Source organism: Ammospiza caudacuta, chromosome 37 (genome assembly GCF_027887145.1).
Source record: "Ammospiza caudacuta isolate bAmmCau1 chromosome 37, bAmmCau1.pri, whole genome shotgun sequence".
In the NCBI taxonomy this organism is placed as follows: domain Eukaryota; kingdom Metazoa; phylum Chordata; class Aves; order Passeriformes; family Passerellidae; genus Ammospiza; species Ammospiza caudacuta.
In genome coordinates this window covers 766,184-788,783 of record NC_080629.1, presented here as the reverse complement: position 1 = coordinate 788,783, position 22,600 = coordinate 766,184, and the positions used below count along the sequence as shown (strand labels likewise).

General features: G+C 55.4%; 2 protein-coding genes across 2 annotated transcripts in view; both read left to right on the top strand.

Moving 5' to 3' along the window:
* FUS (FUS RNA binding protein) overlaps positions 1-11,874 on the top strand; it is a 28,525-nt gene extending 16,651 nt beyond the window's left edge. The window contains exons 9-15 of the mRNA XM_058823081.1: positions 256-362; positions 2,881-3,010; positions 4,615-4,707; positions 6,119-6,227; positions 7,538-7,710; positions 10,135-10,273; positions 11,695-11,874. Coding sequence (XP_058679064.1) covers positions 256-362; positions 2,881-3,010; positions 4,615-4,707; positions 6,119-6,227; positions 7,538-7,710; positions 10,135-10,273; positions 11,695-11,734 — 791 coding nt within the window. The 3' untranslated portion in view covers positions 11,735-11,874. The remainder of the gene's footprint in view (positions 1-255; positions 363-2,880; positions 3,011-4,614; positions 4,708-6,118; positions 6,228-7,537; positions 7,711-10,134; positions 10,274-11,694) is intronic.
* A 2,744-nt stretch (positions 11,875-14,618) lies between these two features.
* On the top strand, positions 14,619-21,913 carry LOC131570674 (serine protease 33-like). The gene is made up of 7 exons (XM_058823047.1): positions 14,619-14,658; positions 14,776-14,808; positions 16,723-16,885; positions 17,828-17,938; positions 18,014-18,174; positions 19,547-19,722; positions 21,254-21,913. The coding sequence occupies exons 1-7, from the start codon at positions 14,619-14,621 to the stop codon at positions 21,635-21,637; spliced, it is 1,068 nt and encodes a 355-aa protein (XP_058679030.1). The 3' UTR covers positions 21,638-21,913.
* Positions 21,914-22,600: the final 687 nt, after the last annotated feature.

Here is a 22,600-nt window from a genome sequence, read left to right as displayed (position 1 = left end):
ATTATTAGTGTGGGGGCGGAGCATTGGGGGCCAATTTTGAGCCCTGGGCTGGGGTTAATGAGGGTTAATTAGCATTTATCATCAGTGTTTAATGTTAATTAATGCTAATTAGAACAAAATAATTAATTGTAGGTGAGCAAGGACAGCAACAGGATTTTACTGTGGGGGAGGGACTTTGGGGCAGGGTTAATGAGGGGTAATTAGTGCTTCTCAGTAATGAATGCTAATTAACGCTAATTAATTGATTAATTTCAGGCGAGCAGGACAACTCGGACAACAACACGATCTTCGTGCAGGGGCTGGGCGAGAACGTCACCATCGAGTCCGTGGCCGATTACTTCAAACAGATCGGGATCATCAAGGTGAGAACGCCCGAATCACACCCGAAATACACCCGAAAGTACACCCGAGACACACCTGAAACACACCCGAAAGTACACCCAAAATACACCTGAAATACACCAAGACACACCCGAAAATACAGCTGAGATACACCTGAAATACACCCGAAACACACCCAAAATACACCTGAGATACACCCAAAATACACCCGAGACACACCCGAAAATACACCCGAAAATACACCTAAAACACACCCAAAATTACACCTGAGATACACCTAAAACACACCTGAGACACACCTGAAAATACAGCTGAGATACACCCGAAACACACCCAAAATACACCCGAAACACACCCAAAATACACCTGAGATACACCCAAAATACACCCGAGACACACCCGAAAATACACCCGAAAATACACCTAAAACACACCCAAAATTACACCTGAGATACACCTAAAACACACCTGAGACACACCCGAAAATACAGCTGAAACACACCCAAAATACACCTGAAACACACCCGAAAATACAGCTGAGATACACCCGAAACACACCCAAAATACACCTGAGATACACCCAAAATACACCCGAGACACACCCGAAAATACACCTAAAACACACCCAAAATTACACCTGAGATACACCTAAAACACACCTGAGACACACCTGAAAATACAGCTGAGATACACCCGAAACACACCCAAAATACACCCGAAACACACCCAAAATACACCTGAGATACACCCAAAATACACCCGAGACACACCCGAAAATACACCCGAAAATACACCTAAAACACACCCAAAATTACACCTGAGATACACCTAAAACACACCTGAGACACACCCGAAAATACACCCAAAATACACCTGAAACACACCCAAAATTACACCTGAAACACACCCAAAATACAGCTGAGATACACCCAAAACACACCCAAAATACAGCTGAGATACACCCAAAATACACCCGAGACACACCCGAAACACACCCGAAAATACAGCTGAGATACACCCGAAACACACCCAAAATACACCCAAAACACATCCGAAAGTACACCCAAATCACACCCAAAATACACCCATGACACACCTGAGCTACACCCGAATCACACTCGAAACACACCCGAAAATACAGCTGAGATATACCCGAAACACACCCAAATACACCTGGGGACACCCAAAATACACCCAAATCCACCTGGGACAGGTGAGGGACACCTAAAATCCACCTGAGGCCACACCTGGGGACAGCCAAACACACCTGGAGAGATGGGGACACACCTGGGGACACACCTGGGGACACACCTGGGACAGCCAAACACATCTGGGGACAGCCAAACACACCTGGGGACACACCTGGGGACACACCTGGGACAGCCAAACACACCTGGGGAGATGGGGACACACCTGGGGACAGCCAAACACACCTGGGGACACACCTGGGGACACACCTGGGACACACCTGGGACACACCTGGGCCAGGGGAGGGACATGGCTGGGGTAGGCGAGTCACACACTGGGCAGTGGTCACTCAGTGGTCACTCAGTGGTCACTCAGGGTCACTCAGGGTCACTCAGTGTCACTCAGGGTCACTGTGATCACTCAGTGGTCACTCAGGGTCACTCAGGGTCACTCAGGGTCACTCAGTGTCCCTCAGGGTCACTCAGGGTCACTCAGTGTCACTCAGGGTCACTCAGTGTCCCTCAGGGTCACTCAGGGGTCACTCAGGGGTCACTCAGGGGTCACTCAGTGGTCACTCAGGGTCACTCAGGGGTCACTCAGGGGTCACTCAGGGTCACTCAGTGGTCACTCAGTGTCCCTCAGGGTCACTCAGTGGTCACTCAGTGGTCACTCAGGGGTCACTCAGGGTCACTCAGGGTCACTCAGTGGTCACTCAGTGTCCCTCAGTGTCCCTCAGGGTCACTCGTTGGTCACTCAGTGGTCACTCAGGGTCACTCAGTGTCCCTCAGGGTCACTCAGGGTCACTCAGTGGTCACTCAGTGTCCCTCAGGGTCACTCAGTGGTCACTCAGGGTCACTCAGGGTCACTCAGTGGTCACTCAGGGTCACTCAGGGTCACTCAGGGTCACTCAGTGTCCCTCAGGGTCACTCAGTGGTCACTCAGGGTCACTCAGGGTCACTCAGGGTCACTCAGGGTCACTCAGTGGTCACTCAGGGTCACTCAGGGTCACTCAGGGTCACTCAGTGTCCCTCAGGGTCACTCAGTGGTCACTCAGGGTCACTCAGGGTCACTCAGTGGTCACTCAGGGTCACTCAGGGTCACTCAGGGTCACTCAGGGTCACTCAGGGTCACTCGTTGGTCACTCAGTGTCCCTCAGGGTCACTCGTTGGTCACTCAGTGTCCCTCAGGGTCACTCGTTGGTCACTCAGTGTCCCTCAGGGTCACTCAGTGGTCACTCAGTGTCCCTCAGGGTCACTCGTTGGTCACTCAGTGTCCCTCAGTGTCCCTCAGGGTCACTCAGTGGTCACTCAGGGTCACTCAGGGTCACTCAGTGTCCCCGTGTGTCCCCAGACCAACAAGAAGACGGGCCAGCCCATGATCAATCTCTACACCGACCGCGAGACCGGCAAGCTCAAGGGCGAGGCCACCGTGTCCTTCGACGACCCGCCCTCGGCCAAGGCCGCCATCGACTGGTTTGATGGTCAGAAACACAAAATTCCCCAAATTCCTGAAATCCTGAAATTCCCGAAATCCTGAAGTTCCCAAACTCCTGAAATTCCCAAAATCCTGAAATTCCCCGTCCCAAATGTCACCGTGTCCTTCAACGACCCGCCCTTGGCCAAGGCCGCCGTCGACTGGTTTGATGGTCAGAGCCGCCAAATTCCTCAAATTCCCAAATTCCTGAAATCCTGAAATCCCCAAAAATCATGATTAGGAAATTCCCAAAATCCTGAAATTCCCCATCCCAAATATCCCCAATATAAATTCCCATTTTCCCCTCAATAATTCCCATTTCCCCCAATATAAATTCCCATTTTCCCCAATATAAATTCCCATTTTCCCCTCAATAATTCCCATTTTTCCCCAGTATAAATTCCCATTTTCCCCCTCAATAATTCCCATTTTCCCCAATAGAAATTCCCATTTTCCCCTCAATAATTCCCATTTCCCCCAATATAAATTCCCATTTTTCCCCTCAATAATTCCCATTTTTCCCCTCAATAATTCCCATTTTTCCCCAATATAAGTTCTCATTTTCCCCCTCAATAATTCCCATTTTCCCTTTGAATAATTCCCATTTTCCCCCAATATAAATTCCCATTTTTCCCCAATACAAATTCCCATTTTTCCCTTTGAATAATTCCCATTTTCCCTTTCAATAATTCCCATTTTCCCCAATATAAATTCCCATTTATCCCCAATATAAATTCCTATTTTCCCCCAGTATAAATTCCCATTTTTCCCCTCAATAATTCCCATTTTTCCCCAATAAATTCCCTTTTCTTTCCCCAGTTTTCCCCAATATTAATTCCGATTTTTCCCCAATATAAATTCCCATTTTCCCCCTCAATAATTCCCATTTTTTCCCCAATATAAATTCCCATTTTCCCTTTCAATAATTCCCATTTCCCCCTCAATAATTCCCATTTTCCCCAATAGAAATTTCCATTTTTCCCAATATAAATTCCCATTTTTCCCCAATATAAATTCCCATTTTTCCCCTCAATAATTCCCATTTCCCCCAATATAAATTCCCATTTTTCCCCTCAATAATTCCCATTTTTCCCCAATATAAGTTCTCATTTTTCCCCAATATAAATTCCCATTTTTCCCCAATACAAATTCCCATTTTCCCCAGTAGAAATTCCCATTTTTCCCCTCAATAATTCCCATTTTTCCCCAATGTAAATTCCCATTTTCCCCAGTATAAATTCCCATTTTCCCCAGTATGAATTCCCATTTTTCCCCAATATAAATTCCCATTTTCCCCTCAATAATTCCCATTTTCCCCAATATAAATTCCCATTTCCCCCTCAATAATTCCCATTTTTCCCCAATAGAAATTCCCATTTTCCCCAATAGAAATTCCCATTTTCCCCTCAATAATTCCCATTTTTCCCCAATACAAATTCCCATTTTCCCCAATAGAAATTCCCATTTCCCCCTCAATAATTCCCATTTTTCCCCTCAATAATTCCCATTTTTCCCCAATGTAAATTCCCATTTTCCCCAGTAGAAATTCCCATTTTCCCCAGTAGAAATTCCGATTTTTCCCCTCAGTATTTCCCATTTTCCCCTTTCCAGGCAAGGAGTTCTCGGGTAACCCCATCAAGGTCTCGTTCGCCACTCGCCGCGCCGACTTCACCCGGGGCGGGGGCCGGGGCCGCGGCCGGGGCGGTGAGTGCCCGACCCCCGGGTTCCACCCCAAAACCCCCAAAATCCCTTTATTGTACCCCAAAATCCCCCTGTCCTTCCCAAAATCCCCGTGTTGTACCCCAAAATCCCCCTGTCCTTCCCAAAATTCCCAAAATCCCCCTTTCCTTCCCAAAATCCCCCTTGTCACCCCAAAATCCCCCTTTCCTTCCCAAAATCCCTTTATTGTACCCCAAAATCCCCCTTCCCAAAATTCCCCTTTCCTTCCCAAAATCCCCCTTTCCATCCCAAAATCCCCTTGTTGTACCCCAAAATTCCCCTTTCTTTCCTAAAATCCCCCTTTCCTTCCCAAAATCCCCGTGTTGTACCCCAAAATCCTCCTTTCCTTCACAAAATCCCCTTGTCACCCCAAAATCCCCCTTTCCTTCCCAAAATCCCCCTTGTCACCCCAAAATCCCCCTTTCCTTCCCAAAATCCCCGTGTTGTACCCCAAAATCCTCCTTTCCTTCACAGAATCTCCCTTTCCATCCCAAAATCCCCAAAATCCCCCTTTCCATCCCAAAATCCCCAAAATTCCCCTTTCCATCCCAAAATCCCCTTGTTGTACCCCAAAATCCACCTTTCCTTCCCAAAATCCTCCTTTCCTTCCCAAAATCCCCTTGTTGTACCCCAAAATCCCCCTTCCCAAAATTCCCCTTTCCGTCCCAAAATCCCCCTTTCCTTCCCAAAATCCCCAAAATTCCCCTTTCCGTCCCAAAATCCCCAAAATTCCCCTTTCCATCCCAAAATCCCCCTTTCCTTCCCAAAATCCCCCTTTCCATCCCAAAATCCCCGTGTTGTACCCCAAAATCCTCCTTTCCTTCACAAAATCTTCCTTGTCACCCCAAAATCCCCGTCCTTCCCAAAATCCCCGTGTTGTACCCCAAAATCCCCCTTTCCTTCCCAAAATCCCCCTTGTCACCCCAAAATCCCCGTCCTTCCCAAAATCCCCCTTTCCATCCCAAAATCCCCAAAATTCCCCTTTCCATCCCAAAATCCCCTTGTTGTACCCCAAAATCCCCCTTCCCAAAATCCCCTTGTCACCCCAAAATCCCCCTTTCCTTCCCAAAATCCCCAAAATTCCCCTTTCCATCCCAAAATCCCCCTTTCCTTCCCAAAATCCCCCTTTCCTTCCCAAAATCCCCAAAATCCCCCTTTCCTTCCCAAAATCCCCCTTTCCTTCCCAAAATTCCCCTTTCCTTCCCAAAATCCCCCTTTCCTTTCCAAAATCCCCAAAATTCCCCTTTCCGTCCCAAAATCCCCAAAATTCCCCTTTCCGTCCCAAAATCCCCATTTTCCCCCCAGATCCCCGGTTTCCCCCCAGACCCCCGTTCCCCCCCGTGTTTCCCGTGTTTCCCGTTTCCCCGTTTGACGCCGTCCCCCCCCCCCCATCCAGGCCCCATGGGCCGGGCCGGGTTCGGCTCCGGCGGCGCCGGCGGCCGCGGCGGCTTCGCGGGAGGGGGAGGGGCCCAGCAGAGAGCGGGGGACTGGAAATGCCCCAACCCGTGAGTGTTGTACTGGGAATACTGGGATATACTGGTTATACTGGGAGAGACTGGTTATACTGGGAGAGACTGGCTATACTGGGAGGGCTATACTGGGTTATACTGGGTTATACTGGGATATACTGGGTTATACTGGTTATACTGGGATATACTGGGTTATACTGGAAGGGCTATACTGGGATATACTGGGTTATACTGGGATATACTGGGTTATACTGGGTTATACTGGGATATACTGGAAGGGCTATACTGGGTTATACTGGGATATACTGGGTTATACTGGGATATACTGGGTTATACTGGGATATACTGGGTTATACTGGGAGGGGCCCAGCAGAGAGCGGGGGACTGGAAATGCCCCAACCCGTGAGTGTTGTACTGGGAATACTGGGATATACTGGTTATACTGGGAGAGACTGGTTATACTGGGTTATACTGGTTATACTGGGATATACTGGGATATACTGGGATATACTGGGTTATACTGGTTATACTGGGTTATACTGGTTATACTGGGAGGGCTATACTGGGTTATACTGGGATATACTGGGATATACTGGGTTATACTGGGATATACTGGGTTATACTGGTTATACTGGGTTATACTGGGAGGGCTATACTGGGTTATACTGGGATATACTGGGATATACTGGGTTATACTGGGTTATACTGGAAGGGCTATACTGGGTTATACTGGGTTATACTGGGAGGGGCCCAGCAGAGAGTGGGAGACTGGAAGTGCCCCAACCTGTGAGTGACACACTGGGATATACTGGGATATACTGGGAGAGACTGGGTTATACTGGGTTATACTGGCTTATACTGGGAGGGTTATACTGGTTATACTGGGACAAACTGGGAGGGACTGGGATGGACTGGGAGGAACTGGGATGGACTGGGAGGGATTGGGATCAAACTGGGAGGGACTGGGAGGGACTGGGATGGACTGGGAGGGACTGGGAGGGATTGGGATCAAACTGGGATGGACTGGGAGGGACTGGGAGGGACTGGGATGGACTGGGAGGGACTGGGAGGAACTGGGAGGAACTGGGATGGACTGGGAGGGATTGGGAGGGACTGGGATCAAACTGGGAGGGACTGGGATGGGGCGAGTTCTCTCCATGCTTATGACGTAATTGATGGCACGGTGACGTCACTGATGACATCGCTGTGATGTCACGGGGCGCCTGAGAACACAGGGGGGGCTTTGGAGAACTGGGAGGGGCCGGGGCGGGGCGTGCCGCGTCTGTGACGTCACGCGGGCGTCGCCGATGACGTCACCGATGACGTCGTTTGTGACGTCACCGCAGGGCGTGCGAGAACATGAACTTCTCGTGGCGGAACGAGTGCAACCAGTGCAAGGCGCCCAAACCCGAGGGGGGGCCCGGGGGGCCTCACCTGGGCGGGGGCGGGGCCGGAAAATACCCCGGGGGCGGCCGAGGAGGAGGAGGAGGAGGAGGAGGAAACCACATGGGTAAGGATGGCACACCTGGGCACACCCAAAATACACCCAAACACACCCAAAATACACCCAAAATACACCCGAAATAGCCCGGGGGCGGCCGAGGAGGAGGAGGAGGAGGAGGAGGAAACCACATGGGTAAGGATGGCACACCTGGGCACACCTGGGCACACCCAAACACATCCAAAATACACCCAAATCTACCCAAAATACCCCAGGGGAGGAGGAAACCACATGGGTAAGGATGGCACACCTGGGCACACCCAAAATACACCCAAACACACCCAAAATACACCCAAAATACACCTAAACACACCCAAATCTACCCAAAATAGCCCGGGGGAGGAGGAGGAGGAGGAGGAGGAGGAGGAGGAGGAGGAAACCACATGGGTAAGGATGGCACACCTGGGCACACCTGGGCACGCATTGGCACACCTGTGCACACATTTACACACCTGTGCACACACTTACACACCTGTGCACGCATTTACACACCTGTACACGCATTTACACACATTTACACAACTGTGCACGCATTTACACACATTTACACACATTTACACACCTGTGCACGGGTTTACACACATTTACACACCTGTGCATGCATTTACACAGCTGTGCACACATTGACACACCTGTATCACACGTTTACACACCTGTGCACACATTTACACACCTGTACACACGTTACACACCTGTACACATGTTACACACCTTTACACACCTTTATACAGCTGTACACACATTTACACACCTGTGCACACATTTACACACCTGTATCACACATTAACACACCTGTATCACATTTACACCCCTGTTCACACATTTACACACCTGTCCACACATTTACACACACTTACACACCTATGCACGCATTTACACGCCTGTGTCACACATTGACACACCTGTATCACACATTTACACACCTGTACACACATTTACACACCTGTACACGCATTTACACACCTTTACACACCTTTATACAGCTGTACACACATTTACACACCTGTATCACACATTAACACACCTGTATCACATTTACACCCCTGTTCACACATTTACACACCTGTGCACACATTTACACACACTTACACACCTATGCACGCATTTACACACCTGTGTCACACATTGACACACCTGTATCACACATTTACACACCTGTACACACATTTACACACCTGTACACGCATTTACACACCTTTACACACCTTTATACAGCTGTACACACATTTACACACCTGTATCACACATTAACACACCTGTATCACATTTACACCCCTGTTCACACATTTACACACACTTACACACCTATGCACGCATTTACACACCTGTGTCACACATTGACACACCTGTATCACACATTACATACCTGTGCACACGTTTACACACCTGTATCACACCTGTACACACCTGTATTGTACCTGTTGCAGGTGTGGGGTTCGAGGAGCGGCCGCGGGGGCTTTGACCGGGGCGGGTTCCGGGGCACACACTGACACACCTGTGCACACCTGTACACACCTGTGCACACCTGTGCACACCTGTACACACCTGTATCACACCTGTATCACACCTGTATCACACCTGTGCACACCTGTGCACACCTGTGCACACCTGTGCACACCTGTACACACCTGTATCACACCTGTGCACACCTGTGCACACCTGTACACACCTGTATCACACCTGTATCACACCTGTGCACACCTGTTCACACCTGTGCACACCTGTGCACACCTGTATCACACCTGTACACACCTGTATCACACCTGTTGCAGGTGTGGGGTTCGAGGAGCGGCCGCGGGGGCTTTGACCGGGGCGGGTTCCGGGGCACACACTGACACACCTGTGCACACCTGTGCACACCTGTACACACCTGTATCACACCTTTACACACCTGTGCACACCTGTATCACACCTTTACACACCTGTATCACACCTGTATCGTACCTGTTGCAGGCGGGGGGTTCGAGGAGCGGCGCGGCGGCCGCGGGGGCTTTGACCGGGGCGGGTTCCGGGGCACACTGACACACCTGTGCACACCTGTATCACACCTTTACACACCTGTACACACCTGTATCACACCTGTACACACCTGTATCACACCTTTACACACCTGTATCACACCTGTATCGTACCTGTTGCAGGCGGGGGGTTCGAGGAGCGGCGCGGCGGCCGCGGGGGCTTTGACCGGGGCGGGTTCCGGGGCACACTGACACACCTGTGCACACCTGTGCACACCTGTACACACCTGTATCACACCTGTACACACCTGTGCACACCTGTACACACCTGTATCGTACCTGTTGCAGGCGGGGGGTTCGAGGAGCGGCGCGGCGGCCGCGGGGGCTTTGACCGGGGCGGGTTCCGGGGCACACTGACACACCTGTGCACACCTGTATCACACCTGTATCACACCTGTGCACACCTGTATCGTACCTGTTGCAGGCGGGGGGTTCGAGGAGCGGCGCGGCGGCCGCGGGGGCTTTGACCGGGGCGGGTTCCGGGGCCGCGGCGACCGCGGCGGCTTCAGGGGCGGCCGAGGCGGCGACCGGGGCGGCTTCGGGCCCGGCAAGATGGACAGCAGGTGGGAGATTGGGGGGAAAAACGGGGAAATGGGGGGGTAAAACGGGGATTTTGGGAAAAAAACGGGGCAAAAAAGGGATTTTCGGGAAAAAATGGGGAAAATGTGGGGGATAAAATGGGGATTTTGGGGGAAAATGGGGGAAATGTGGGGGATAAAAAAGGGATTTTCGGGAAAAAAATTCGGAAAATGGGGGGGGGATAAAATGGGGATTTGGGGAAAAAATGGGGGGGATAAAAAAAAAGGATTTTCGGGAAAAAATGGAGAAAATGTGGGGGATAAAAAAGGGATTTTCCAGAAAAAATCGGGAAAATGTGGGGGATAAAATGGGGATTTTGGGGAAAAAATGGGGGGGATAAAAAAAGGATTTTCGAGAAAAAATTGGGAAAATGGGGGGGATAAAACGGGGATTTTGGGAAAAAAAACGGGGAAAGTGTGGGGGATAAAACAGGGATTTTGGGAAAAATGGGGAAAGTGTGGGGCATAAAAAAGGGATTTTCGGGAAAAAAATTCGGAAAATGGGGATAAAATGGGGATTTTGGGAAAAACGGGGGAAAATGTGGGGGATAAAACGGGGATTTTGGGGAAAAAATGGGGGGATAAAAAAGAGGTTTTTGGGAAAAAATGGGGAAAATGTGGGGGTTAAAACAGGGATTTTGGGAAAACGGGGAAAATGTGGGGGATAAAAAAGGGATTTTCGGGAAAAAATTCGGAAAATGGGGATAAAATGGGGATTTTGGGAAAAACGGGGGAAAATGTGGGGGATAAAACGGGGATTTTGGGGAAAAAATGGGGGGATAAAAAAGAGGTTTTTGGGAAAAAATGGGGAAAATGTGGGGGTTAAAACAGGGATTTTGGGAAAACGGGGAAAATGTGGGGGATAAAAAAGGGATTTTCGGGAAAAAAATTCGGAAAATGGGGATAAAATGGGGATTTTGGGAAAAACGGGGGAAAATGTGGGGGATAAAACGGGGATTTTGGGGAAAACGGGGAAAATGTGGGGGATAAAACGGGGATTTTGGGAAAAAATGGGGAAAGTGTGGGGGATTGGGGGATAAAACAGGGATTTTTGGGTGAAAATGGGGAAAATGTGGGGGATAAAATGGGGGTTTTGGGGAAAAATGTGGGGGATAAAAAAGGGATTTTTGGGAAAAAAACCAGGGAAAACGTGGGGGATAAAATGGGGATTTTGGGAAAAAATGGGAAAATGTGGGGGTAAGGGTTAGGGTTACGGGGTTTTGGGGAAAAATGTGGCTTTGGGTCAAATTTGGGGTTCTGGGGCAAATCTTGCAGGGGGGTTTGGGGTAAATTTGAGGGGTTTCGGGGTTCTGAAGGCGATAAATGGGATGGGGTGCTCCCAGACCTTAATTAATCTCAATAATTAACGCAAATAACTAATGAGTTAACCCGGAATTCGCTCGCAGGGGTGACCACCGGCAGGACCGACGCGAGCGGCCGTACTGAGCCCCTCCCCCACCCCCCTTGCCCCTCCCCCACCCCCCGTTTTGTATTTTTGCCCCTCCCCCCCCCCGCGGGCTCCACCCCCCCCGCTTTTAACCCAACCCTCCCCTCCCCCCCCCAATAAAGCGGATTTGGGGGAAGGATTCGGGGCCTCTGCTGATTGGATGGGGGCGGGAGGGGGCGTGGCCGTGCCGTGAGGTCATTAATGGCCTAATGAGGCGCTTCCGGCCGCGGGGTTCATTAGCGAGCTCATTAACAAGGTCATTAAGAGCTGAAGTCATGGAAGGGCGCCTAAATTAGGATGGGGCCCTTTAAGGGGGCAGAGTGGGCGGGGCACGACCATAGATGGACTGCGGGGCGTGGCTTGAGCGTATTTATGCCTGGTACGTAGACGGTTGAGCTAAATTAGCATAAGGGGCGTGGTTTAACCATAAATGGATGGGGGTGTGGTTTAGGAGGGCACAGAGTGTGCAGTGGGCGTGGTTCTGCCATAAATGGAAAACGGGGGTGTGGCTTGTGCTTGTAGCTGAAGCTTAAGGGGCGTGGTTTGACCATAAATGGATACTAAGGGGGCGTGGTTTAACCTTAAATGGGTATTGAGGGCGTGGTTTTGCCGCGGCCGGACCGCTGAGGGGACGCGGCCATGAGGGGCCACAGGTGCCCGTAGCGGTGCCAGGAGCTCGGGTACCTGTGTGGGACCTGCGGTTTCCCAACCAAACGGAGCCGTGACCGTGCTCAGGTGAGAGGAGCGGCCGATCCCCGTTCAGGTACGGGAGCCGCGGCCTCAGCGCAGGTGCGGGAGGGCAGGAAGTGCCTGTCCGGGTAGCAGGGGCGTGCCGGCGGCCAGGTGAGGGGTGTGGCGGCAGATTCCGGACAGGTACACGGGGCGTGGCCGCCCTTCAGGTGAGGGGACACGGTGGGGCCGGAAGGTGCCGGCGGCCACAGCGGCCCGGGAGCGATGAGGAGGCGGCGGCGGGAGCCGAGAGCGGGACCCGGAGCGGGGCTGGGGCTGCTGCTGCCGCTTCTGCTGCTGCTGCCGGGCGGTGAGAGGCGATTTGGGGCAATCTGAGGCGATTTGGGGAGTCTGAGGGGGTTTTAGGGAGAGCCTGAGGGGTTTGGGGGGTTTTGAGGGGGTACTGAGGGGCTTTGAGGGGATTTGGGAGGGAATCGTGAAGGTATTTTAGCAGGGACTCGTGAGGGGATTTTGGCGGGAATTGTGAGGAGATTAAGGAGAGTCTGAGGGGAACTGGGGGTGTCCGAAGGGATTCGGGGGAGTTTGAGGGGATTTAGGAGAACCCTGAGGGGATTTCGGGGTGTGTGAAGGGATTTTGGGGGAATCTGAGGGGATTTGGGAGTTCTTATGAGGGTTTGCAGGGGTCCTGTGGGGATTTGAAGTGTTTATGGAGAAAATCGTGACTGGATTTCAACGGGGAATCGTGAGGGGATTTTGGCGGGAATCGTGAGGGGATCTGGGGGTGTCTGAGGGGATTTCGAGGGGTCCTGTTGGGATTTGGGGGGTTTTGGGACGGGAACATGAAGGGATTTTAACGGGGGATCCTGAGGGGATTTTTGGCGGGGATCGTGAGGATTTGGGGGTTCTGAGGGAATTAGGGGTGCCCGAAGCGGGGGGATGTGGAGGAGTTTGAGGGGATTTGAGAGCATGTTTAGCGGTGTCCCGCGGGGATTTGAGAGGTTTTTGGAGGGAATCGTGAGAGGATTTTTGGGGTTTTTGAAGAGAAACGTGAGAGGATTTTGGGCGGGAATCCTGAGGGGATTTTGGGGGAATCGTGAGGTGATTTTGGGGTAATCATGAGATTTTGGGGGATATCAAGAGATTTTGGGGTGTTCTGAGGAGGTTTAGGGGCATCTGAGGGGATTTGGGAGTGTCTGAGGGGATTTCTGGGGAATTGAAGGGGATCAGGAGAGAATTCAGGACGAAAACCTGAGGAGATTTTGCGGGGAAACCGCGAGAGGATTTGAGGGGAATCCGAGGGGAGTTTGGATTTTCTGAGGAGATTTTGGACTTTCTGAGGGGATTTGGGAGTTTCTGAGGGGTTTTTGGGGGGAATTGGGAAGAAATTTGGAGGGGGGGAAGAACGTGACGGGAGCGTCCGAGAGGATGAGGCGGAAGAAGACCGGGACGGGATTTGGGGAGAATCCGGGGCGATTTGGGGTTGTTCTGAGGGGAGAAAAAAGGCGGGAAAACGAATCTGAGGGAATTTTGGATTTTCTATGGGGATTTCTGGGTTTTCTGAGAGGGATTTTGGGGTTTTATGAGGAGATTTCGAGTTTTCTGACGGGATTTTGGGCAGGGAGGGTCGGGGACGGGGAGTCTGAGAGGAGCGTGAGGGAATTCAGGAGGGGTCTGAGGGGATTTGAGAGGATTTTGGAGTTTTGAGGGGTTCTGAGGGGGTTTTGGGGAAATGTGAGGGGATTTTAAAAGCGTTCGGGGGGGCGTTGAGGGGGTTTGGGAGCTCCTGAGGTGATTTCAGCGATTCCGAGAGGATTTTGGGGCGATTTGAAAGGATTTGGGGGGGTTCTGATGGGATTTTGAGGCTCTGAGGGGGACACAAAATTTGGGGAATTGAGGAGATCAGAAGCAAAAGGAATTTAAGGAGAATTTTGAGGACGCGGTTTTGAGGGGGCTGTGAGGATTTTGGGGGGACATTGGGGGGGGTCAGCGATGACATTGGGGGGTCAGCGGGGACATTTGGGGGGGGTCAGAGGGGACATGGGGGAGAGGACACAGGGCACATAGAGGGGTCAAAGGGCACCCAGGTGTCGCAGGCAGGTGACACGGGGGTGTCACACCCCCCTGGCCGCACAGCTCGCATTCCTGGGGCCGGTTTTTCCGGCTCGCCCCGGATGCCCGCTGCCACCATCCCGGATGTCGGGGTGTCCCTCATGTCCGGCCAGGTCACCCCGGGGTGGGGGGGCCCAAAAGGGGGGGGGGGGGGGATGAGGTCATCACCTTCATGGCGGGGGGGGGGGGTCCCCAAAAAGGGGTCTCTGATGTCATCGCTGCCCCCCTTTGTCCCTCACAGGTCACGGCGGGGTGGCAGCAGAAGATGACACAGGTGAGGGGAGAGGGGGGGTCCTGAATTTTGGGGTCCCTTAAGGGGAGAGGTCCCGTTTTGGGGGTCTCATTGTTTAGGGGGGGGGTCCCCATTTTTGGCGTTCCTGTTTTTGGGAGGGGTCCCATTTTTGGAGGGGGATATCCCATTTTTTTGGAGGGGGGGGTCCCTTAAGGGAATGCGTCCCATTTTGGGGGGGGGCGGGTCTCATACTTTGGGAATGTCCCATTTTTGAGGGGAGGGGGTTCCCTTAAAGGGAGGGGTCCCATCTTTGGGGTTCTCGTTTTTGGGAGAGGTCGCATTTTTTGGGGTTCCCATTTTTGGTGAGTGAGTCCCATTTTTTGAGGGGTCCCATTTTTTGTGTGTGTGTGGGGGGGTCACATATTTTGGGAAGGTCCCATTTTTGGGTTCTCATTGTTTTTGGGGGGGGTGGGGGGGGGCTTCTCATTTTTGGCCATTCCCACAATATGAAGGGGTTCCCTTCAAGTGAACGGGTCCCCATTTTGGGGGGTTCCCTTAAAGGGATGGCTCCCATTTTGGGGGGATCCCTTCAAGTGGATGGGTTCCATTTTGGGGGGTTCCCTTTAAGGGGATGGCTCCCATTTTGGGGGGATCCCTTAAGGGGATGTGTCCCATTTTGGGGGTTCCCTTCAAAGGGATGGCTCCCATTTTGGGGGGTCCCTTTAAGGGGATGGCTCCCATTTTGGGGGGATGCCTTCAAAGGGATGGGTGCCATTTTGGGGGGTTCCCTTTAGGGGATGGCTCCCATTTTGGGGGTTCCCTTAAGGGGATGGCTCCCATTTTGGGGGTTCCCTTTAGGGGATGGCTCCCATTTTGGGGATCCCTTCAAGTGGATGGGTTCCATTTCGGGGGTTCCCTTCAAGGGGATGGCTCCCATTTTGGGGATCCCTTCAAGTGGATGGGTTCCATTTCGGGGGTTCCCTTCAAGGGGATGGGTCCCATTTTGGGGATCCCTTCAAGTGGATGGGTCCCATTTTGGGGATCCCTTCAAGGGGATGGCTCCCATTTTGGAGGGTTCCCTTTAAGGGGGTGGGTTCCATTTTGGGGGGATGCCTTCAAAGGGATGGGTGCCATTTTGGGGGGTTCCCTTTAGGGGATGGGTTCCATTTTGGGGGTTCCCTTAAGGGGATGGCTCCCATTTTGGGGGTTCCCTTTAGGGGATGGCTCCCATTTTGGGGATCCCTTCAAGTGGATGGGTTCCATTTCGGGGGTTCCCTTCAAGGGGATGGCTCCCATTTTGGGGATCCCTTCAAAGGGATGGCTCCCATTTCGGGGGTTCCCTTTAAGAGGATGGCTCCTATTTTGGGGGGTCCCTTAAGGGGATGTGTCCCATTTTGGGGGGTCCCTTAAGGGGATGTGTCCCATTTTGGGGGTTCCCTTAAGGGGATGGTTCCCATTTTGGGGGGATCCCTTCAAGTGGATGGGTTCCATTTCGGGGGTTCCCTTAAGGGGATGGTTCCCATTTTGGGGGGATCCCTTCAAGTGGATGGGTTCCATTTCGGGGGTTCCCTTAAGGGGATGGGTCCCATTTTGGGGATCCCTTCAAGTGGATGGGTCCCATTTTGGGGATCCCTTCAAGGGGATGGCTCCCATTTTGGAGGGTTCCCTTTAAGGGGGTGGGTCCCATTTTGGGGGTTCCCTTTAAGGTGATGGTTCCCATTTTGGGGGTTCCCTTTAAGGGGATGGCTCCTATTTTGGGGGGTCCCTTAAGGGGATGGTTCCCATTTTGGGGGGGTCCCTTAAGGGGATGGTTCCCATTTTGGGGGTTCCCTTTAAGGTGATGGCTCCCATTTTGGGGGGGATGCCTTTAAGGGGATGGCTCCCATTTTGGGGGTACCCCCCGAATTGGCTCGGGGGTCCCTGCCCTGAGCCCGCCGTGCCGTTTAACCCCCGCAGTGCCGTGCGGGACCCCGGTGCACCGGCGCGTGGTGGGGGGCTCGGGGGCGCAGGAGGGGCAGTGGCCGTGGACGGTCAGCGTGGCCTTCAGGGGGCGCCACGTCTGCGGGGGGGCCCTGATCGCCCCCGCCTGGGTGCTGACGGCCGCGCACTGCTTCCCGCCGTGAGTAACGCGCCAAGAACACCCCGATCCTGCCCCAAAACACCCCGGGATTCACCCCGGAATGCTGCTGGGAGCGACCCCAAAAACAGGACCCCGCAAAACCCCCCCCAAAACCCTCCCCAGCTCACCCAAAACTCCCCAAACCTCCCCAAATTCCGCGTTCCTGACCCCGCGTTCCCCGTAGGGAACGCCCCCTCCCCGAGTACCGGGTGACCCTTTCAGGACCCCCCCAAACTCCCCTCAAAACCCCCCCCAAACCCTCCCCAATTCACCCAAAACTCCCCCAAAACCCTGATACTCCCCCAAACTTCCCCAAATCTCCCCAAATTTCGCGTTCCCCGTAGGGAGAACCCCCTCCCCGAGTACCTGGTGACCCTTTCAGGACCCCCCCAAACTCCCCTCAAAACCCCCCCCAAACCCTCCCCAATTCACCCAAAACTCCTCAAAAACCCCGAAACTCCCCCAAATCTCCCCAAATTTCGCGTTCCCCATAGGGAGAGCCCCCTCCCCGAGTACCGGGTGACCCTTTCAGGACCCCCCCAAAAACCCCCCCAAACCCTCCCCAATTCACCCAAAACTGCCCCAAAACCCCGAAACTCCCACAAATTTCCCCAAATTTCGCGTTCCCCGTAGGGAGAACCCCCTCCCCGAGTACCGGGAGACCCTTTCAGGACCCCCCCAAACTCCCCTCAAAACGCCCCCAAACCCTCCCCAATTCACCCAAAACTCCCCCAAATTTCCCCAAATCTCCCCAAATTTCGCGTTCTCCGTAGGGAGAGCCCCCTCCCCGAGTACCTGGTGACCCTTTCAGGACCCCCCCAAACTCCCCTCAAAACCCCCCCAAACCCTCCCCAATTCACCCAAAACTCCCCCAAAACCCCGAAACTCCCCCAAATCTCCCCAAATGTCCCCAAATCTCCCCAAATTTCGCGTTCCCCGTAGGGAGAACCCCCTCCCCGAGTACCGGGTCACGCTGGGGGTGCTGCAGCTCCTGTCCCCCCCCCCCGACGCCCAGGTGAGGGGCGTGGCCTCCGTCGCGCGCCACCCGGCCTATCGCGACTATCGCGACGGCGACCCCCAGCGGCGGCGGAGGCGGCGGCGGGGTGACGTCATCGGGGGTGACGTCACCGGGGGTGACGACATCGCGGGGGACCTGGCGCTGGCCCGGCTGGACCCCCCCGCCAGCCCCTCGCGATTGGTACGGCCCGTGTGCGTCCCCGCGGCCGGAGTGACCTTTGACCCCGGCATGAACTGCACCGTCACCGGGTGGGGACACGTCCGGACGGCCGGTGGGTGACAATGGGGACACCACTGGGGACATGGGGACACCATTGGGGACATGGGGACATCATTGGGGACACCACTGGGGACATGGGGACAGGGGGACATCATTGGGGACATGGGGACAGGGGGACATCATTGGGGACATGGGGACATCAGTGGGGACACCACTGGGGGACATGGGGACAGGGGGACACCATTGAGGACATGGGGACATCATTGGGGACATGGGGACATCATTGGGGACACCATTGGGGACATGGGGACAGGGGGACATCATTGGGGACATGGGGACATCAGTGGGGACACCATTGGGGACATCATTGGGGACATGGGGACACCATTGGGGACATGGGGACATCACTGGGGACATGGGGACACCATTGGGGACATGGGGACATCACTGGGGACATGGGGACACCATTGGGGACATGGGGACACCATTGGGGACATGGGGACATCATTGGGGACACCATTGGGGACATGGGGACATCATTGGGGACACCATTGGGGACACGGGGACAGGGGGACATCATTGGGGACATGGGGACATCATTGGGGACATGGGGACACCATTGGGGACACCATTGGGGACATTGGGACACCATTGGGACACCAGATGGGGACACGTCCGGACGGCCGGTGCGTGGCACTGCGGACATCACTGGGGACACCACTGGGGACTGGGGACGCTGGGGACAGCACTGGGGACACGGCAGGACTGCCGGTGGGTGGCACTGGGGGGGAACTGGGGACACCGCGGTGACCACAGGGCAGGGCTGGGGACACCGGGGTGACCCAAGGGTGGCCAGGGCAGGGCTGGGGACACCGGGGTGACCCCAGGGCAGGGTTGGGGACGGCGGGGTGACCCCAGAGCAGGGCTGGGGACACCGCAGTGACCACTGGGCAGGGCTGGGGACACCGCGGTCACCACAGGACAGGGCTGGGGACACCGGGGTGACCCCAGGGTGGCCAGGGCAGGGTTGGGGACACCGGGGTCACCACAGGCCAGGGTTGGGGACACCGGGGTCACCAGGACAGGGTTGGGGACACCAGGGTGACCAGGACAGCACTGGGGACACCGGGGTCACCACAGGGTGGCCAGGACAGGGTTGGGGACACCGCGGTGACCACAGGACAGGGTTGGGGACACCGCAGTGACCCCAGGACAGGACTGGGGACACCGTGGTCACCAGGACAGGGTTGGGGACACCGCGGTGACCACAGGACAGGGCTGGGGACACCGGGGTCACCAGGATAGCACTGGGGACACCGCAGTGACCACAGGACAGAGCTGGGGACACCGGGGTGACCCCAGGGCAGGGCTGGGGACACCGCGGTGACCCCGGGTGACGCCGCTGTCCCCGCGTGTCCCCGCAGTGCCACTGCCGCCTCCCAAGGCGCTGCAGCAGCTGGAGGTGCCCCTGCTGAGCCGGCGGCACTGCCGCTGCCTCTACGCGCTGGGGACGGGGACAGGGACGGGGACGGAGCTGGGGACGCCCGCGGGGGACACGCTCTGCGCCGGCCTGCCCCGGGGACAGCGCGACGCCTGCCAGGTGCGCGTGTGACGCTGCCGTCACCGGTGTCACCTCCCCCGTGCCGCTCCTGTGTCGGTGTCACCGCTGTCACCTCCCCGTGTGCCCCGACTGCCCTCGGTGTCCCCCAAGGTCCCTCTGGGTCACCTCTGAGTCGCCCTGATGTCCCTCCTTATCCTCGCCGTGTCCCCAATCCTCCAAATGTCACCAGTGTCCCCTGAGTGTCCCCAATGTCCCTCTGTCCCCGCAGGGTGACTCTGGCGGTCCCCTCACCTGCCGCCTTGGTGGCACCTGGCACGGTCCCCATGTACCCAATGCCCCCAATCCCCCCTATATCCCCAATGTCCCCAATGTCCCCTCTGTCCCCAGGGTGACTCGGGCGGTCCCCTCACCTGCCGCCTGGCTGGCACCTGGCAGGATCCCCATGTCCCCAATGTCCCCTGAGTGTCCCCAATCCCCCCAATGTCCCCAATGTCCCCTGAGTGTCCCCTGTGTCCCCAGGGTGACTCTGGCGGTCCCCTCACGTGCCGCCTGGCTGGCACCTGGCAGGGTCCCCATGTCCCCAATGTCCCCTGAGTGTCCCCAATCCCTCCTATATCCCCAATGCCCCCTATATCCCCCCAATGTCCCCAATGCCCCCAATCCCCCCAATGTCCCCTGAGTGTCCCCTGAGTGTCCCCTCTGTCCCCAGGGTGACTCTGGCGGTCCCCTCACGTGCCGCCTGGCTGGCACCTGGCAGGGTCCCCATGTCCCCAATCCCCCCAATGTCCCCTGAGTGTCCCCTGTGTCCCCAGGGTGACTCGGGCGGTCCCCTCACGTGCCGCCTGGCTGGCGCCTGGCAGGGTCCCCATGTCCCCAATGCCCCCAATCCCCCCAATGTCCCCTGAGTGTCCCCTCTGTCCCCAGGGTGACTCTGGCGGTCCCCTCACGTGCCGCCTGGCTGGCACCTGGCACGGTCCCCATGTCCCCAATGTCCCCTGAGTGTCCCCAATCCCCCCTATATCCCCAATCCCCCCAATGTCCCCTGAGTGTCCCCAATGCCCCCAATGTCACCAGTGTCCCCTGAGTGTCCCCAATGTCCCTCTGTCCCCACAGGGTGACTCGGGCGGTCCCCTCACCTGCCGCCTGGCTGGCACCTGGCAGGGTCTCCATGTCCCCAATCCCCCCAATGTCCCCAATGCCCCCAATGTCCCCTGAGTGTCCCCAATGTCCCCTGAGTGTCCCCTCTGTCCCCAGGGTGACTCTGGCGGTCCCCTCACGTGCCGCCTGGCTGGCACCTGGCACCTGGCAGGGTCCCCATGTCCCCAATGTCCCCTGAGTGTCCCCTCTGTCCCCACAGGGTGACTCTGGCGGTCCCCTCACGTGCCGCCTGGCTGGCACCTGGCACCTGGCAGGGTCCCCATGTCCCCAATCCCCCCAATGTCCCCTGAGTGTCCCCTCTGTCCCCAGGGTGACTCTGGCGGTCCCCTCACGTGCCGCCTGGCTGGCACCTGGCAGGGTCCCCATGTCCCCAATGCCCCCAATGTCCCCTGAGTGTCCCCTCTGTCCCCAGGGTGACTCTGGCGGTCCCCTCACGTGCCGCCTGGCTGGCACCTGGCACCTGGCGGGCGTGGTGAGTTGGGGCGATGCCTGCGGCCTCCCCGGCCGCCCCGGCGTCTACACGGCCGTGTCCCCTCACCTGCCCTGGATCCTGTCCCTCGTCCCCGAGCTGGCCCCGCGCCGCCCGCCCCCCGACGCTGTCCCCGGTGTCCCCAATGTCCCCGAGGGTGTCCCCGAGGGTCCCTGCGAGTGGCGGGAGCTGCCCCCGGGGTGGCCGCGGCCGCTGTCCCCGGGGCCGGGAGGGGACACGGACACGGACACGGGGGTGGCACCGGGGGGCGCCCGCGCGCTGCGGCTGGCGGCGCTGGCCGCGGCCCTGCTCTGGGTTTTGGGGTGAGAATCCCGGATTTTGGGGGGAAAAACGCACATTTTGGGGTCCTGGTTTGGGTTTTGGGGTGAGAACGGCATGTTTTGGGGTGAGAAACGCACATTTTGGGGTCCTGGGTTGGGTTTTGAGGTGAAGATCCCAGATTTTGGGGTCCTGGGTTGGGTTGTGAGGGAAAAATCCCGGAATTTGGGGTGAGAAACGCATATTTTGGGGTGAAAATCCCGGATTTTGGGGTCCTGGCTTGGGTTGTGGGGGAAAATCCTGGATTTTGGGGGCCCTGCTCTGGGTTTTGGGGGGAAAATCCCGGATTTTGGGGTGAAAAACGCACATTTTGGGGTCCTGGGTTGGGTTTTGGGGTGAGAAACGCACGTTTTGGGGTCCTGGCTTGGGTTTTGGGGTGAAAAATGCACATTTTGGGGTCCTGAGTTGGGTTTTGGGGTGAGAAATGCACGTTTTGGGGTCCTGGCTTGGGTTTTGGGGGTGAAAATCCCGGATTTTGGGGGCCCTGCTCTGGGCTTGGGGGTGAAAATCCCGGATTTTGGGGTCCTGGGTTGGGTTTTGGGGGGGAAATCCCAGATTTTGGGGGGCCTGCTCTGGGCTTTGGGGTGAGAACGGCACGTTTTGGGGTGAAAACGCACATTTTGGGGTGAGAAACGCACATTTTGGGGTCCTGGGCCTGACTTTGGGGGAAAAATGGCAAAGTTTTGGGGTCCCAGTCCCGACTTTAGGGTGAAAATGGCAAAGTTTTGGGGTCCTAGTCTCCCACATTTGGGGTGAGAACGCTGGACTTGTGGATCCCAGTTTGGGTTTTGGGGGCCCTGCTTTGGGGTGAAAAACGCACATTTTGGGGTTCTGGGTTGGATTTTGAGGGGAAAATCCTGGATTTTGGGGGCCCTGCTCTGGGCTTGGGGGTGAAAATCCCGGATTTTGGGGGGTCTGGCTTGGGTTTTGTGGGGAAAATCCCGGATTTTG